At 44.2% G+C, this 19,924-nt stretch overlaps 1 protein-coding gene across 2 annotated transcripts in view; it reads right to left on the minus strand.

Moving 5' to 3' along the window:
- Positions 1–245: 245 nt before the first annotated feature.
- LOC120039556 (zinc finger protein 721-like) overlaps positions 246–19,924 on the minus strand; it is a 31,530-nt gene continuing 11,851 nt past the window's right edge. Inside the window, exons 2-7 of one of the 2 annotated variants that reach the window (XM_038984969.1) lie at positions 13,828–14,050; positions 10,022–10,953; positions 8,171–8,255; positions 6,967–7,982; positions 3,105–3,354; positions 246–2,903 (exon numbers count right to left, since the gene is read on the minus strand). In XM_038984969.1, coding sequence (XP_038840897.1) covers positions 1,186–2,903; positions 3,105–3,354; positions 6,967–7,982; positions 8,171–8,255; positions 10,022–10,953; positions 13,828–14,050 — 4,224 coding nt within the window. In that variant the 3' untranslated portion in view covers positions 246–1,185. Of the gene's footprint in view, positions 2,904–3,104; positions 3,355–6,966; positions 7,983–8,170; positions 8,280–10,021; positions 10,954–13,827; positions 14,051–19,924 lie in introns of both variants that reach the window. The other variant, XM_038984968.1, reaches the window with a different exon arrangement.

Consider the following 19,924-nt stretch of genomic DNA (forward strand, 5'->3'; position numbering starts at 1 on the left):
AGGTGAGGACAGGACCCCGGAAGCATGACGCAGGACGACGCCACCTGCACATGGCATTACCAGACTGATTACCTCTGTAGCGAATCAGAATGCAAGCTCACGAGACTTCTGGGATGGTTGTAACCAGGCTACATCCTCTCCACTAAAACCAGAAACCACATATGTTGAGAGGTGTTGCAATAGTGTAAATGTCATCGACAACACGTGCTGACTCTGGACAATGAAAGGACTAGCACATTCACTATCTTTACTTTTATTTCCATTGTTCACGTAACATGATTATGACATCACGTAACATGATTATGACATCACGTAACATGATTATGACATACAATCCATATCAATATTCCACAAACACCTCATTCTGAAATGATTGTCCACACACACACACTTCTTTCAGCAATATCCTACTCTGAACAATCTCGACTTTCTAAAATAACATCGTTTACTAAGATGATGAACATTGATATTAAAAGACAAGTTTTGTAAGTGTTAAGAACAGGGAAGAAGAGCTATTCTATGGACTACAAACCTACTATTTGGACTGTTGCATAATTAGCATATTATCACATGAATTAACCTTAATAAAATAGAAAGAACATGGATCACTTTATTAAAATGTTTATAGATACCACCAGCTAGTTTGCTCATGTCATTTCTTACGTTGGATTGACTGATTGTGTATTAGTATGTTGTTTATCCGCTTTATACTGTTCAGTCTGCTGTCTTTACCTTTTCATGCTTTTTTTATAGTTTAAATGTATTTGATACAAATTGGCTTAAATCTTGAAACCATTAACCTTTCACAAAAACATTGCTCACTTAAAATAAAATACAATTCTTGGAAACATGCATCAGTGTGCAGATATATTTTTTACATTATGAAGTCATCATTGTTCATCCCAGTCTAAACCGGCACCTCGTTAGGAGACCAACGGTCATCAGGCGGCACTCTCAATCATCACGATTATCCACCCTACTAGCATCCACTAACTGTAGAGGCTCCTCCTCCTCCTCCTCTTCACCCTACTAGCATCCACTAACTGTAGAGGCTCCTCCTCCTCCTCCTCCTCTTCACCCTACTAGCATCCACTAACTGTAGAGGCTCCTCCTCCTCCTCTTCTTCACCCTACTAGCATCCACTAACTGCGGAGGCAGCCTCCACTTCTTCATCATCATCAATACTCATGGAATTCTCTTCACATCTTTAGTCAGATTCTCTTCAGTGTTTGTGTTCTGATGGATCTTCTTGTGTCGTCCCAGCTTCATAGAACTGGTGAAGGTCTTACCACATTCAGCACAGCTGTACGGTCTCTCTCCTGTATGAGATCTGTTGTGTATCGTGAGTTCAGAAGCTTTTCTGAAGGTTTTCTCGCAGACAGAGCAGGAGAAAGGTCTCTCTCCCGAGTGCGTCCGTAGGTGTTCTTTCAGGCGCCCTGCTTGAGAGAAACAATTCCCACACACAAAGCAGCAGTGGGGTTTTTCTCCTGTGTGTAACTGCTGGTGTCTTTTCAAGGCTGAGGAGAAGCTGAACCGCTTGTCACAGTGGGGGCAGGGGTACGGTTTCTCTCCAGTGTGTACTTTCTGGTGGTCTTGCAGATGTCTTTTCTGAGTGAACTGCTTCTCGCACACTAAGCAACTGAAGGGCTTCTCTCCTGTGTGGATCCTCATGTGTAGCTTGAATGCGGACAACTTCTGGCAATCTCTCCTACATATGTTACAGGTATAAGGACTCTCCCCCAAGTGGACTTTGCTGTGCGTTTTGAGGTACGACGCAGTAGTGAAGCGCTTCCCACACTCAGAGCAGCAGTGTGGTTTCTCTCCCGAGTGCGTCGGGTAGTGTTCCTTCAAACGTGACAGTTGAACGAAACCTTTCCCACACACTGTGCAAGTGTGAGGTTTCTCTTCTCTGTGTAACTTCTTGTGTCTATTCAGAGCTATGGTGGAACCGAACATCTTGTCGCAGTCTGAGCAACCATAAGGTTTTTCAACTGAATGTACACTCTCGTGTCTTCGCAGATGTCCTTTGTGGTTGAACTGCTTCCCACACACAGAGCAGCTGTACCTCAGAGCTGTATTGTGGTTCACCTGGTATTGTTCAGTTTCTCCTGATGTTGACGGACTCTCCTCTTCCTCAGAACTCAGAGGATTGAGACGAGGAGGATCCAAGTCCAATCCAACTTCTTCTCCATCAGAATTGATCAGAACACCAAATTCCTCCTCCTCATCTTCCTCCTCCAGTCCTTCGTTTTTAGTATTCATCTCAGGTGTTTGGTTGTGGTTGTCACACTCAACAGGTGGTGGTAGTCCAGGTGGTAGATGGGTCTTCTGATGTTTCCATAGGTTGTGGGAACTGGTGAAGCTCTGGCCACATTCAGCGCAGCTGTAAGGTTTCTCACCTGTGTGATCTCTGTGGTGTACTTTAAGGTCTGCTGGTCTTGCAAAATTCTTCCTGCATACAGAGCAGGAGTAAGGTTTCTCTCCTGTGTGCGTCCGGAAATGTTGCTTCAAACGTGATGATTGGGTAAAACTCTTCCCACACACAGAGCAGGGGTAAGGTTTCTCTCCAGTGTGTGTCAGCAGGTGTATTTTCATGGCTCCCAAATGGGCGAACTTCATCCCACAGGTTGGGCAGTGGTAAGGTTTCTCTCCAGTGTGTGTTTTCAGATGTGCTTTCAGGTGTCCCTTCTCACGGAATTGGTTTCCACACAAAGTACAGGGGTAAGGCTTCTCTCCTGTGTGAATTCTCATGTGTTTTTGTAGCGCCGATAATTTTTGGCAGTCTTTTCCACACACTGAACAGCAGTGAGAGCTCTTAGCGGTGTGGTTCTCCTGGTGATGTTCAGGTACTCCTGATGTAGAGGGACTCTCTTCAATGTCAGAACTCTGACTGGGATTATATCCTGTGTGAAAATGTTTTGAATGGGTTAAACAAAGCAGCAGACAAGTCAAGAGAAAATTCCCAGGTTTTCCTGAAATCCTGGCTGGGGCATTCCGGATTTCCTGTTTATTCCCTCCTGATTCCGGGAATCTTCCAACCAGGATTTCTGAAAAACCTGGGCATTTTGGGAAAGTTAAATGAATTCAAACTCATCTCAACTTACCAAGAAGAGAAGGATCCCAGTCCATTTCTTCTCCATCAGAATTAATCAACCCAACAACTTCCTCCTCCTCTTCTTCCTCCTCCTCCTCTTCCTCCGCCTCTTCTTCTTCATCCTCCAGTTCTTCAGTTTTAATCTTCAGTCCAAGTGTTCGGTCCTCCTCTTTAACATTAACAGTCATCCCAGCTGTTTGAGTGGAGGCTTCACTTTGGCTCTGGTCAGAAGGCAGGGACTCTGTTGGTTTGTGCCCAGCCTGGTGAGAAAATAAACATGTATTTAGGATGGAGAAAAACAATTAAAATAGTTCAAATTGCCTTAAAATTAAATTTTTGGTCCACCAGCCACAAAAAAAATTTACCAGCTAAAATATTTATTTTCTGCTTAAATGACACCAACAAAACACAAAATAAACAGATGTATATGCTTCGTAATATTTCAAAAACAATACGTGTATTACTTAGTTCAACCACTTTTTTGAGACCCCTTTTAAGGGCGGGTGGTTACCGTGGTAACGGGACTCAAGTCATGTTTGTGCTTGTGAGATCAGTGCTACCTTCTCTTCCCTAGCAGTTGAAACTCAAAACATTGAAAAACCAACCTAGCTTTGTGAACAAAACCATGTCAACAGCCAAGAAACACAAGGACAAAGTGACACTTCAGTAGACTTTTCTTTTCAAGTAAAATTAGACCAACTTTTATACCTGTGCGCAGCGCTTCTAAAAATGAATATTTTACTCAGCTCTTCAGGTGCGCACAGCCCCCAGCAAGGCAGCGATGCAGCACGAGGTGGGAGGGGCTTTAGGAGTCGCAGTTCTTGGACTTTGTGCAATTTATTTTCCAGTTAAGAAACAAAATGGCAGAAATAGTTTGAAAACAGCTACTGCAGCATTTCCTTTGCTATAAATGTGATCATACCCGACTATAAATGTGATCATACCCGACTATAAATGTGATCATACCCGACTATAAATGTGATCATACCCGACTATAAATGTGATCATACCCGACTATAAATGTGATCATACCCGACTATAAATGTGATCATACCCGACTATAAATGTGATCATACCCGACTATAAATGTGATCATACCCGACTATAAATGTGATCATACCCGACTATAAATGTGATCATACCCGACTATAAATGTGATCATACCCGACTATAAATGTGATCATACCCGACTATAAATGTGATCATACACGACTATAAATGTGATCATACCCGACTATAAATGTGATCATACCCGACTATAAATGTGATCATACCCGACTATAAATGTGATCATACCCGACTATAAATGTGATCATACCCGACTATAAATGTGATCATACCCGACTATAAATGTGATCATACCCGACTATAAATGTGATCATACCTGACTATAAATGTGATCATACCTGACTAAACATGTGATCATACCTGACTAAACATGTGATCATACCTGACTAAACATGTGATCATACCTGACTAAACATGTGATCATACCTGACTATAAATGTGATCATACCTGACTATAAATGTGATCATACCTGACTAAACATGTGATCATACCTGACTAAACATGTGATCATACCTGACTAAACATGTGATCATACCTGACTAAACATGTGATCATACCTGACTATAAATGTGATCATACCTGACTATAAATGTGATCATACTTGACTATTTTTATTCACAAATCTTAGTGAATTGCTGGCACTGTGGAGCCCTGACCACCCGTCAACGTGGTGAAAAATCCACCCGCATTTGGCAGATTGTTTAGTCTCACTGTCTAGGGAGTCGGGCATAGTCAATGAGACTCAAAGGTGACGACTCACAGAAGACAGCATGGTGCAAACAGACTGGCTTTTATTAAGAAAAAGGCTAATTAAATCTTGGCTCTTCCAGAGCTCTACAGGGTCACACTTTAAAGTTGAGTTCACAAAATGATCAAGTCAACAGGACTAGCCACAAGCTGCAGGACAGGACTAGCCACAAGCTGCAGGACAGGACTAGCCAAACCTCAAGTGACGTGCTCTTCAGAACGCTCTTTCCCCATAGTGAGAGCTGCAGACCTTGAAGTCTATAGGGAGTCCATTAGAGGGCTGCCACACCCTCGTTAAGGGAACCACGCTGAGCTGGTATCTAGGCTTGGCCCTGCTGCACCACAGTCATGACTAAAATGCATGTACAATGGAGAATCTCCCAATGGACAATTTTTGTAAATGTTTTATTTTACCTTTATTTAACTTTTTAGGGATAGGGGGCAGCATTTTCACTTTGGATGAATAGCGTGCCCAGAGTGAACTGCCTCCTACTCTGTCCCAGATGCTAATATTCACCTATTGAAATCCCAGTGGGATATGGATCTGTTTGCACTTCCTACAGCTTCCACTAGATGTCAACAGTCTGTAGAACGTTAAATGAAGCTTCTACTGTGATGTTGAGCCGGATGGGAGCTGTTTGAGTCAGTGGTCTGGCAGAGAGCCAGGTCCTGGTCACGCGCATTCCACATGATATCGACTTGCGTTCCATTACTTCTATAGACACAAAGGAATTCTCCGGTTGGAACGTTATTGAATATTTATGATTACAACATCCTAAAGATTGATTCTATACTTAGTTTGACAAGTTTATTCGACCTGTAATGTAACTTTTTGAAGTTTTTGTCCGGACTTCGCCTGGACCTGGCGCAAGCGTTTGGATATGTGTACTAAACGTGCTAACAAAAGTAGCTTCTTGGACATAAGAAATGGACATTATCGAACAAAACAACAAATTATTGTGGAACTAGGATTCCTGGGAGTGCATTCTGATGAAGATCAAAGGTAAGGGAATATTTATGATGTAATTTCGTATTTCTGTTGACTCCAACCAACATGGCGGAGAAATTTTGTTTCTATCTGAGCGCCATCTCAGATTATTGCATGGTTTGCTTTTTCCGTAATTTAAAAAAAAAATCTGACACAGCGGTTGCATTAAGAACAAGTGTATCTTTAATTTGATGAAAGATACATGTTTTACATATAAGTTTATGATGAGCATTTATGTTATTTGACGTGGCTCTCTGCAATTTCTCAGGATATTTTGGAGGCATTTCTGAACATGGCACCAATGTAAACTAAGATTTTTGGATATAAATATGAACTTTATCGAACAAAACATATATGTATTGTGTAACATGAAGTCCTATGAGTGTCATCTGATGAAGATCATCAAAGGTTAGTTTATTTTATCTCTATTTCTGCTTTTTGTGACTCCTATCTTTGGCTGGGAAATGGCTGTGTTTTTTGGACTTAGCGGTGATCTAACATAATCATATGTGTTTTCGCTATAAAGCATTTTTTTTTTTAAATGGGACACGATGGGTAGGTTAACAAGATGTGTATCTTTCATTTGCTGTATTGGACTTGTTAATGTGTGAAAGTTACATATTTCAAAAAAATATTTTTGAACTTCCCGCGCTGCCTTTTCAGCGGAATGTTGTCGAGGGGTTCCGCTAGCGGAACGTGTGTCCTAGAAAGGTTAACTAGGCAAGTCAGTTAAGAACAAATTCTTACTTCTTAATTCTTACAAATTCTTACAACGACAGCCTACCGGGGAACAGTGGGTTAACTCCCTTGTTCAGGTATAGAACGACAGATTTTTACCTTGTCCGCTCGGGGATTCGATCCAGCAAACTTTTGGTTACTGGCCCAACGCTCTAACTACTAGACTAATGCTTAGTCCAGGGCCAGTCTTAATCTGTGTCTGGGATATGGGCCTATAGAATTAAAGGTGAAAGATTGGCCCTATATGAAGGACAAAAGTTTAGCTTTATTGAGAGGACAACTGCACCCTTGGACAAATGTTTGGTTGATAGGATAATAATTTCCACCGACCTTGACCAGTATATTCTGGAAGACAGTAGCATCTTGTGGCAGTAGAATCCCACTCCCAGTAGCCTGATTAAGGCTCACAGCACCACAGATCCCTGAAGAGTTACGCTGGTGTCTCAGTAGGTTCTCAGAGAGCGAGAACCTCATTCCACACCCGGAGCACTGGTACGGTTTCTCTCCAGTGTGAACTCTCTGGTGTTTCAGTAGCTTTGACTCGATGGTGAAACTCTTCCCACATTCGGTGCATTGGTACAGATTCTCCCCAGTGTGGATTCTCTGATGTTCCTTCAGCTTGGTTGAAGTGGAGAAGCTCTGCTCACAATGGAAACATTTGTAGAAGTTGACTCCAGTGTGTGATTGGGCATGTATCTTCAAGGACACCAGTTGAGCAAATCCCTTACTACATTCTCCACATTGGTACGGTGTTTCTCCAGTGTGGAGTCGTTCATGCTTCACCAGTGTCCCAGATAGAGCAAAGCGCTTGGGGCAGTAGGAGCAGCAGTAAGGTCTCTCGCCGGTGTGCACTCTCTCGTGGTTCTTCAGCTTGGCAGCAGTGGAGAAAGTCTTTTCACAGTGAGCGCAGAGGAAAGGTTTCTCCCCTGTGTGTGTCTGCTGGTGAGATTTCAGGTGCGCCAACTGAGAAAAACTCTTCCCGCACTCGGGGCAGCTATAAGGTTTCTCACCCGAGTGCAACAACTGGTGTCTCTTCAAGTCTCCCATGTGAGTAAACCTGCTCCCGCAGTCAGAGCAGGGGTACGGTTTCTCTCCACTGTGCACTTTCTGGTGCGTCTTGAGGTTTGCGGCTTGGGAGAAGCCCTTCCCACACACCATACACTCGTAAGGCTTCTCTCCTGTGTGTGTTCTCTGGTGTAGCATTAGTTTATAGGAGCTGGATAGTTCTTTTCCACACGTTGAACAGATGTGAGGGCCCAGAGCTTTGTTGTTCTCCTGGTGTTGGTCAGGTTCTGCTAATGTAGAGGGACTCTCCTCACTGTCAGAGCAATGGTCAGGTCTCTCTGCTGTGGTAAAGAGGTGGTATGGATAAGTAAACACCTTAAATATGTGAAGATTTGAGATTCTGCCAATAATATAGATGTTTCTTCATTTGGGTAATTGGAAATAAACAATTTATTTAAAATTCTTAAAATAATGTAAACTTGAATGTGTAGGCTAACCCATACCTTACTAAATTAACCTTTGAACTCACCAAAAGCAGGATCTTCCTCCTCTTCTTTTACTTTGACATCCAGTACTAGATTGAGACCAGCCTCCTCTACAGCTGTGGGTTCAACCTGGTCGTTTTGGTCAACACAAGCCTAGGATTAATAATCAGACAACTCATTCAATATAATATTCAACAGCAGCATTAATCTTAGTTATATTGTTGTAAGGGCCTTAACCTCTCTTGGGTATGGGGCAGTATTTTCACCTCCGGATGAAAAGCGTGCCCAAATTAAACGGCCTGTTACTCAGGCCCAGAAGCTAGGATATGCATATAATTAGTAGATTTGGATAGAAAACACTCTAAAGTTTCTAAAACTGTTAAAATAATGTCTGTGAGTATAACAGAACTGATATGGCAGGTGAAAACCAGAGGAAAATCCAACCAGGAAGTACTATTATTTTGAAAAGCTGTTTTTCAATTGAAAGCCTATCCACCATACAAAGACTTAGGACCCAGTTCACGATCTCTGTGGCTTCCTCTACATCTGGCCGGTCTTTAGGCATTGTTTCAGGCTTTTACTCTGAAAAATGAGGGAGATACAGCACTTTCAAATGAGTGGACAGTGGAAATTTCCAGACATGAGCCAAGCGCGTGATTCGGCAGCGCGCCTTTCTTGTTTCTCCTTTTCGATTGACGAAGCTTTTGTCCGGTTGAAATATTATTGATTATTTATGACAAAACAACCTGAGGATTGATTTTAAACATCGTTTGACATGTTTCTACAAACTTTTATTGTACTTTTTTGTGACTTTTCGTCTGGACTTAGTGCCTTTGGATTACTGATCTAAACGCACCAACAAAACTGAGGTTTTTGGACATAAAGAGGGACATTATCGAACAAAACAAACATTTATTGTCTAACATGGAGACCTGGGAGTGCCACCAGATGAAGATCATCAAAGGTAAGTGATTAATTTTAACGCTATTTCTGACTTTTGTGACACCTCTCCTTGGTTGTAAAATGTCTGTATGGTTTTCTGCGGGTAGGCGCTGACCTAACATAATTGCATGGTGTGCTTTTGCCGTAAAGCCTTTTTGAAATCTGACACAGCGGCTGGAATAACAAGACGTTTATCTTTAATCCTATGTATAAAACTTGTATTTTTCATTAAATGTTTATGATGAGTAATTCTGTAATTTGATGTGGCTCTGAAATTTCACCAGATGTTTGTTTGAGACAATGGTTACATAACGCGCCAATTTCAACTGAGGTTTTTGGACATACAGATTAACTTTATCGAACAAAACACACATTTATTGTGTAACATGAAGTCCTGTGAGTGCCATCTGATGAAGATCAAAGGTTAGTGATTAATTTAATCGCTATTTCTGACTTTTGTGAGCCCTCTCCTTGGCTGGAAAATGGCTGTATGGTTTTCTGTGACTAGGCGCTGACCTAACATAATCGTTTGTTGTGCTTTCGCCGTAAAGCACTTTTTGAAATCGGACACTGTGGTTGGATTTATAAGAAGTTTATCTTATCTTTAAAATGGTGTATAATACTTGTATGTTTGTGGAATTTTAATTATGGAATTTTAATTATGGGATTTCTGTTGTTTTGAATTTGGCGCCCTGCAATTTCACTTGCTGTTGTCGAGGTGGGACGCTACCAACACACTGGTGCCAGACAGGTTAATGACTGGTTTGAGGGTGCAAAATTCCAGTAACTTTCTTAAAAATTCCCAGGTTTTCCAGAAATACAGGTTGGAAGATTCCTGGAATCAGAAGAAAATAAGCAGGAAATCTGTAATCCAGCAACACGGACTTCTAGAAAAACCTTTTTAAGAAAGAAAATAAATGCAAAATTGCACTGGATGCACCATAGAAACCTACCTTATTGGTACCATCCACAGAGGTCACCTCCTGCTGCTGTGACCTACTCTGTATACCTTCATGGATACGACGACGGTGACTAGTTCTATTCGCTGACGAGGAGAAACTCTTCCCGCAGTCGGAGCACTGGAATGGTTTCTCTCCGGTGTGAACCCTCTGGTGTCTTTTAAGGAGTGACGAAGATGAGAACCTCTTCTCGCACTGAGAGCAGTGGTACGGTTTCTCTCCGGTGTGCTGGCGCATGTGTATCTTTAAGGTCCATGGCTGAGTGAATTCCTTCCCACATTCTGAGCAGCTGTACGGCTTGGCGGTACTATTCGCTTCGCTAATATGGGATTGCTCATGTCTTGTTAAAGAGCTTGGGAAAACAAAGGTCTTTTTGCAGGTGGAACACTGGTAAGGTCTCTCCCCAGTGTGCATCCTCTGGTGCATCTTGAGCTCTGCTGCAGAGTTGCAGCCCCTCTCACACTCAGAGCATGGGAAAGGTTTCTTCATGCTGAGTCTCTGCTTCTCTCCGGCGTGTGTCATCATGTGGACCTTCAAGTGCCACATACGTGAGAAACTCTTCCCACACACAGAGCAGTGGCAAGGTTTCTCTCCGGTGTGTGTCCGATGGTGTAGTTTTAACTCTCCTTGGCTGACAAACCTCTTCCAACAGTCCTTTTCCGGGCAGGTGTATGGTTTCTCTCCTGTGTGCAACCTCTCATGTGTTTTGAGGGTCCCTGTATCACTGAATCGCTTCCCGCACACAGAGCAAGGATATGGTTTCTCTCCTGTGTGTGTTCTCAGATGTCTCTGTAGTTTTGATGGGTGAGGAAACTCTTTCCCACACTCCGGGCAGCGGTAAAAAGTCTTCTTAGCAGTGTGACTCTCCTGGTGTTGTTCAGCTACTCCTGATGCCTCATCACTAGAGCTGGGGTTAGGACTCTCTCCTGTTACAACAGTAAGGATAAAACAAGTTATGGTGCGTCCCAGATGCTACCCTATTTCCTATATAGTGCACTACTTTTGACCTGGACCCTGGTCAAGGGTAGTGCACTATACAGGAACTAGGGTATCATAATCTACTGTAACGTTCTATGTTCATGTATTAAACAAATAAATAATCTCTTCGAGGGGCATTAAAGTATCGTCAGTGGGACTGAAAGTATTGTCCATCTGTAGGTAGGAGGCTGTGGGTAGGCGGCTGTGGGTAGGGGGTGTGGGTAGGGTGATGTGGGTAGGGTGGTGTGGGTAGGGTGGTGTGGGTAGGGTGATGTGGGTAGGAGGCTGTGGGTAGGGTGATGTGGGTAGGAGGCTGTGGGTAGGGGGGTGTGGGTAGGAGAATGTGGGTAGGGTGATGTGGGTAGGAGGCTGTGTGTAGGGGGGTGTGGGTAGGAGGCTGTGGGTAGGGTGGTGTGGGTAGGGTGATGTGGGTAGGAGGCTGTGTGTAGGGGGGTGTGGGTAGGAGGCTGTGGGTAGGGTGATGTGGGTAGGAGGCTGTGGGTAGGGTGGTGTGGGTAGGGTGATGTGGGTAGAAGGCTGTGGGTAGGGTGGTGTGGGTAGGGTGATGTGGGTAGGAAGCTGTGGGTAGGGTAATGTGGAGAGGAGGCTGTGGGTAGGGTGATGTGGGTAGGGTGATGTGGGTAGGAGGCTGTGTGTAGGGGGGTGTGGGTAGGAGGCTGTGGGTAGGGTGATGTGGGTAGGAGGCTGTGTGTAGGGTGGTGTGGGTAGGAGGCTGTGTGTAGGGTGATGTGGGTAGGAGGCTGTGGGTAGGGTGATGTGGGTAGGGTGATGTGGGTAGGAGGCTGTGTGTAGGGGGGTGTGGGTAGGTGGCTGTGGGTAGGGTGGTGTGGGTAGGGTGGTGTGGGTAGGAGTCTGTGGGTAGGAGGCTGTGGGTAGGGTGATGTGGGTAGGGGGCTGTAGGTAGGAGGCTGTGGGTAGGGTGATGTGGGTAGGAGGCTGTGGGTAGGGGGGTGTGGGTAGGAGGCTGTGGGTAGGAGGCTGTGGGTAGGGGGGTGTGGGTAGGAGGCTGTGTGTAGGGGGGTGTGGGTAGGAGGCTGTGTGTAGGGGGTTGTGGGTAGGAGGCTGTGGGTAGGGTGATGTGGGTAGGGTGATGTGGGTAGGAGGCTGTGGGTAGGGGAGTGTGGGTAGGAGGCTGTGGGTAGGGTGATGTGGGTAGGAGGCTGTGGGTAGGGGAGTGTGGGTAGGAGGCTGTGGGTAGGGGGGTGTGGGTAGGAGGCTGTGGGTAGGAGGTTGTTTGTAGGGGGCTGTGGGTAGGAGACAAGGAGACATGTCGATGAAAGTTGGCATCACGTTGATTTAAAATCGCCCCGGCAACAAGGAAAGCAGGTCCGGGACCAGGCTAATTAATTGCCACATGGGACAATAAAGCTGGAATCCTTAATGGTGAAACTAACACGTCCCTTTAATATTACAAGAAAGACGTTACTGTAAACGACCAACACTGTTCTTTCCCCCCTCAGACATCATTACAACACTGTTCGTTCCCCCTCAGACATCATTACAACACTGTCCTTTCCCCCTCAGACATCATTACAACACTGTTCTTTCCCCCTCAGACATCACTACAACACTGTTCTTTCCCCCTCAGACATCATTACAACACTGTTCTTTCCCCCTCAGACATCATTACAACACTGTTCTTTCCCCCTCAGACATCATTACAACACTGTTCTTTCCCCTCAGACATCATTACAACACTGTTCTTTACCCCTCAGACATCATTACAACACTGTTCTTTCCCCCTCAGACATCATTACAACACTGTTCTTTCCCCCTCAGACATCACTACAACACTGTTCTTTCCCCCTCAGACATCATTACAACACTGTTCTTTCCCCCCTCAGACATCATTACAACACTGTTCTTTCCCCCTCAGACATCATTACAACACTGTTCTTTCCCCCTCAGACATCATTACAACACTGTTCTTTCCCCCTCAGACATCATTACAACACTGTTCTTTCCCCCTCAGACATCATTACAACACTGTTCTTTCCCCCCCAGACATCATTACAACACTGTTCTTTCCCCCTCAGACATCATTACAACACTGTTCTTTCCCCCTCAGACATCATTACAACACTGTTCTTTCCTCCTCAGACATCATTACAACACTGTTCTTTCCCCCTCAGACATCATTACAACACTGTTCTTTCCCCCTCAGACATCATTACAACACTGTTCTTTCCCCCTCAGACATCATTACAACACTGTTCTTTCCCCTCTCAGACATCATTACAACACTGTTCTTTCCCCTCAGACATCATTACAACACTGTTCTTTCCCCTCAGACATCATTACAACACTGTTCTTTCCCCCCTCAGACATCATTACAACACTGTTCTTTCCTCCTCAGACATCATTACAACACTGTTCTTTCCCCTCAGACATCATTACAACACTGTTCTTTCCCCCCTCAGACATCATTACAACACTGTTCTTTCCCCCTCAGACATCATTACAACACTGTTCTTTCCCCCTCAGACATCATTACAACACTGTTCTTTCCCCCTCAGACATCATTACAACACTGTTCTTTCCTCCTCAGACATCATTACAACACTGTTCTTTCCCCCTCAGACATCATTACATGGGTGACAGAACAGCAGATACGGCAACAACAAAAAATACCCCGCTGCTCACATCTGTTTCATCTACAAAACATAAAAAATAACAAAGAGTCTGTGGCAAACAGTGGATCTGTTTCCTCTAACGAGGATTCCATCTTTAAAGACTCATCAAATTGAACTGCCCTTTTGAGAGAACCATTTTCTAGTGAACATTTTCAGTCGGCTACTTACCTGTATAATTAAAACTCCACTCCTCTAAATCTTCTTCCTCCACCTCCTCCTCCTCCTCTTTGACTACGATGTTAAATCTAGGTATTTCACTGAAGCCGTCAAGGCCTCCAGGGTAACCCTGCCCCTGTGGTGTGTAGTCCCGGTCACCGTGGTTACCGTCAGGACCTAGTGACGGTGTTGGTTGGGGTTCAGTGGAGCAGGATGGCGATGGCCCACCAAAGTCCTGGAATACAGAATCAAATCAAATTGTATTTAAAGCGCATTTTTAAAAAACGCAACACTTTGGACCAGGTCTCTCTTGGAAAAGAGATGTTATCTCAATGAGAAAAAACCTGTATGAATAAAGGTAAAATAAATAAACTTTATAGTAAAACAAACAGTCAGTGCCACTTGTCAGTTAAAAAACGACATCATTTAAGAACCACCTTCTTCTGACACATTAGCCTGCTGTGGGTTTACAAGCCTGTCTGAAAGGGATTCTACGGTGACCCTTGACCCTATTCACACACATTAGCCTGCTGTGGGTTTACAAGCCTGTCTGAAAGGGATTCTACGGTGACCCTTGACCCTATTCACACACATTAGCCTGCTGTGGGTTTACAAGCCTGTCTGAAAGGGATTCTATGGTGACCCTTGACCCTATTCACACACATTAGCCTGCTGTGGGTTTACAAGCCTGTCTGAAAGGGATTCTACGGTGACCCTTGACCCTATTCACACACATTAGCCTGCTGTGGGTTTACAAGCCTGTCTGAAATGGATTCTACGGTGACCCTTGACCCTATTCACACACATTAGCCTGCTGTGGGTTTACAAGTACAAGCCTGTCTGAAAGATATTCTACGGTGACCCTTGACCCTATTCACACACATTAGCCTGCTGTGGGTTTACAAGTACAAGCCTGTCTGAAAGATATTCTACGGCGACCCTTGACCCTATTCACACACATTAGCCTGCTGTGGGTTTACAAGTACAAGCCTGTCTGAAAGATATTTTACGGTGACCCTTGACCCTATTCACACACATTAGCCTGCTGTGGGTTTACAAGCCTGTCTGAAAGGGATTCTAAGGTGACCCTTGACCCTATTCACACACATTAGTCTGCTGTGGGTTTACAAGCCTGTCTGAAAGGGATTCTACGGTGACCCTTGACCCTATTCACACACATTAGCCTGCTGTGGGTTTACAAGTACAAGCCTGTCTGAAAGGGATTCTACGGTGACCCTTGACCCTATTCACGCACATTAGCCTGCTGTGGGTTTACAAGCCTGTCTGAAAGGGATTCTACGGTGACCCTTGACCCTATTCACACACATTAGCCTGCTGTGGGTTTACAAGCCTGTCTGAAAGGGATTCTACGGTGACCCTTGACCCTATTCACGCACATTAGCCTGCTGTGGGTTTACAAGCCTGTCTGAAAGGGATTCTACGGTGACCCTTGACCCTATTCACACACATTAGCCTGCTGTGGGTTTACAAGCCTGTCTGAAAGGGATTCTACGGTGACCCTGGACCCTATTCACACATATTAGCCTGCTGTGGGTTTACAAGTACAAGCCTGTCTGAAAGGGATTCTACGGTGACCCTTGACCCTATTCACACACATTAGCCTGCTGTGGGTTTACAAGTACAAGCCTGTCTGAAAGATATTCTACGGTGACCCTTGACCCTATTCACACACATTAGCCTGCTGTGGGTTTACAAGTACAAGCCTTGTTTTGTTTTGTGTGAAAACATGGTCGGAAGGCAGTGACGGCGCTTGGGGGATTTTTCAGCCTTCTACGAGGACCAAATCTGAAGTGTGGTCGTATTTTGGGTTTTACAAGAGTGCCGAGGGAAACGTAATCTAAGATGGTCTGCAGAACATGCAACAAGGCACATGGTTTTCTGCAACTACTGACCCCTGGACCAGTGAAAGCGGGGTGGTCAACCCTACATCAGCTTCACTATCCATTACCTCACCCCAGACTGGCAACTGGAATCAAACTGCCTGGAAACACAGTTCTTCCCAGAAGATCACTCGGCTCACAAAATCAGAGTTTTTTGAGAATATGCTGGAAGAGTGGGGGGGGGGGGGTCAACAAGAAAGACCTGGTCTGCATTACCACAGACAACGCAACCAACATGATCAAGGCTTTTGAAGAGTTCCCAGATTTGTGGCTTGGGTGCTTTGGCCATCATTTGAACCTGCCCATCTCAAAGGCTCTGCAAATTCAGAGAGTTGACACAGCAGTCAAGGCCTGCCGTCATCTGGTCCAAGGCTTCTCACGGAGCTGGTAGAAGGAGAGAACTGAGAGAAAAGCAAGCTGCCCTCAACATGCACACAGAAGGCTCTGATCCATGATGTGGTGACCCGATGGGGATCTACACACAAGATGCTTGAGTGTTTCCTCAGCCAACAGCAGTCAGTCTGTGAGACACTGGCTGGAGAAAGAGGAACAAGGCATGTGATGCCCCAAAGATGCCGACATAAGTGTCATGGAGCAACTGTGCCAGCTTCCTGAACCTCTGAGAGTGTCTCCCCTCGCAGATCACGACTTAAACCGGACAAAGTAAATATGCTGACAGTTTTACATTTCAATCTCAAGTGAACAAAGATGCCAACATACAGGATGTTAGACTAGCAGCACCTTGTTTCTTTATGAAGGAGAGAACATACATACAGGATGTTAGGCCAGCAGCACCTTGTTTCTGTATGAAGGAGAGAACATACATACAGGATGTTAGACCAGCAGCACCTTGTTTCTTTATGAAGGAGAGAACATACATACAGGATGTTAGACCAGCAGCACCTTGTTTCTTTATGAAGGAGAGAACATACATACAGGATGTTAGGCCAGCAGCACCTTGTTTCTTTATGAAGGACAGAACATACATACAGGATGTTAGGCCAGCAGCACCTTGTTTCTTTATGAAGGAGAGAACAGACATACAGGATGTTAGACCAGCAGCACCTTGTTTCTGTATGAAGGAGAGAACATACATACAGGATGTTAGACCAGCAGCACCTTGTTTCTGTATGAAGGAGAGAACATACATACAGGATGTTAGACCAGCAGCACCTTGTTTCTTTATGAAGGAGAGAACAGACATACAGGATGTTAGGCCAGCAGCACCTTGTTTCTTTATGAAGGAGAGAACAGACATACAGGATGTTAGACCAGCAGCACCTTGTTTCTTTATGAAGGAGAGAACATACATACAGGATGTTAGACTAGCAGCACCTTGTTTCTTTATGAAGGAGAGAACATACATACAGGATGTTAGACCAGCAGCACCTTGTTTCTTTATGAAGGAGAGAACATACATACAGGATGTTAGGCCAGCAGCACCTTGTTTCTTTATGAAGGAGAGAACATACATACAGGATGTTAGACCAGCAGCACCTTGTTTCTTTATGAAGGAGAGAACATACATACAGGATGTTAGGCCAGCAGCACCTTGTTTCTTTATGAAGGAGAGAACATACATACAGGATGTTAGACCAGCAGCACCTTGTTTCTGTATGAAGGAGAGAACATACATACAGGATGTTAGGCCAGCAGCACCTTGTTTCTTTATGAAGGAGAGAACATACATACAGGATGTTAGGCCAGCAGCACCTTGTTTCTTTATGAAGGAGAGAACAGACATACAGGATGTTAGACCAGCAGCACCTTGTTTCTTTATGAAGGAGAGAACATACATACAGGATGTTAGACCAGCAGCACCTTGTTTCTTTATGAAGGAGAGAACATACATACAGGATGTTAGGCCAGCAGCACCTTGTTTCTTTATGAAGGAGAGAACATACATACAGGATGTTAGACCAGCAGCACCTTGTTTCTTTATGAAGGAGAGAACATACATACAGGATGTTAGGCCAGCAGCACCTTGTTTCTTTATGAAGGAGAGAACATACATACAGGATGTTAGGCCAGCAGCACCTTGTTTCTTTATGAAGGAGAGAACAGACATACAGGATGTTAGACCAGCAGCACCTTGTTTCTTTATGAAGGAGAGAACATACATACAGGATGTTAGACCAGCAGCACCTTGTTTCTTTATGAAGGAGAGAACAGACATACAGGATGTTAGGCCAGCAGCACCTTGTTTCTTTATGAAGGAGAGAACATACATACAGGATGTTAGGCCAGCAGCACCTTGTTTCTTTATGAAGGAGAGAACGGACATACAGGATGTTAGGCCAGCAGCACCTTGTTTCTTTATGAAGGAGAGAACATACATACAGGATGTTAGGCCAGCAGCACCTTGTTTCTTTATGAAGGAGAGAACGGACATACAGGATGTTAGACCAGCAGCACCTTGTTTCTGTATGAAGGAGAGAACAGACATACAGGATGTTAGGCCAGCAGCACCTTGTTTCTTTATGAAGGAGAGAACAGACATACAGGATGTTAGGCCAGCAGCACCTTGTTTATTTATGAAGGAGAGAACGGACATACAGGATGTTAGGCCAGCAGCACCTGGTTTCTTTATGAAGGAGAGAACAGACATACAGGATGTTAGGCCAGCAGCACCTTGTTTCTTTATGAAGGAGAGAACATACATACAGGATGTTAGGCCAGCAGCACCTTGTTTCTTTATGAAGGAGAGAACATACATACAGGATGTTAGACCAGCAGCACCTTGTTTCTTTATGAAGGAGAGAACATACATACAGGATGTTAGACTAGCAGCACCTTGTTTCTTTATGAAGGAGAGAACATACATACAGGATGTTAGGCCAGCAGCACCTTGTTTCTTTATGAAGGAGAGAACATACATACAGGATGTTAGACTAGCAGCACCTTGTTTCTTTATGAAGGAGAGAACATACATACAGGATGTTAGGCCAGCAGCACCTTGTTTCTTTATGAAGGAGAGAACATACATACAGGATGTTAGACCAGCAGCACCTTGTTTCTGTATGAAGGAGAGAACATACATACAGGATGTTAGGCCAGCAGCACCTTGTTTCTTTATGAAGGAGAGAACATACATACAGGATGTTAGGCCAGCAGCACCTTGTTTCTTTATGAAGGAGAGAACAGACATACAGGATGTTAGACCAGCAGCACCTTGTTTCTTTATGAAGGAGAGAACATACATACAGGATGTTAGACCAGCAGCACCTTGTTTCTTTATGAAGGAGAGAACATACATACAGGATGTTAGGCCAGCAGCACCTTGTTTCTTTATGAAGGAGAGAACATACATACAGGATGTTAGACCAGCAGCACCTTGTTTCTTTATGAAGGAGAGAACATACATACAGGATGTTAGGCCAGCAGCACCTTGTTTCTTTATGAAGGAGAGAACATACATACAGGATGTTAGGCCAGCAGCACCTTGTTTCTTTATGAAGGAGAGAACAGACATACAGGATGTTAGACCAGCAGCACCTTGTTTCTTTATGAAGGAGAGAACATACATACAGGATGTTAGACCAGCAGCACCTTGTTTCTTTATGAAGGAGAGAACAGACATACAGGATGTTAGGCCAGCAGCACCTTGTTTCTTTATGAAGGAGAGAACATACATACAGGATGTTAGGCCAGCAGCACCTTGTTTCTTTATGAAGGAGAGAACGGACATACAGGATGTTAGGCCAGCAGCACCTTGTTTCTTTATGAAGGAGAGAACATACATACAGGATGTTAGGCCAGCAGCACCTTGTTTCTTTATGAAGGAGAGAACGGACATACAGGATGTTAGACCAGCAGCACCTTGTTTCTGTATGAAGGAGAGAACAGACATACAGGATGTTAGGCCAGCAGCACCTTGTTTCTTTATGAAGGAGAGAACAGACATACAGGATGTTAGGCCAGCAGCACCTTGTTTATTTATGAAGGAGAGAACGGACATACAGGATGTTAGGCCAGCAGCACCTGGTTTCTTTATGAAGGAGAGAACAGACATACAGGATGTTAGGCCAGCAGCACCTTGTTTCTTTATGAAGGAGAGAACATACATACAGGATGTTAGGCCAGCAGCACCTTGTTTCTTTATGAAGGAGAGAACAGACATACAGGATGTTAGACCAGCAGCACCTTGTTTCTTTATGAAGGAGAGAACATACATACAGGATGTTAGACTAGCAGCACCTTGTTTCTTT

This window comes from Salvelinus namaycush, unplaced genomic scaffold (genome assembly GCF_016432855.1).
Source record: "Salvelinus namaycush isolate Seneca unplaced genomic scaffold, SaNama_1.0 Scaffold28, whole genome shotgun sequence".
Lineage (NCBI taxonomy): Eukaryota > Metazoa > Chordata > Actinopteri > Salmoniformes > Salmonidae > Salvelinus > Salvelinus namaycush.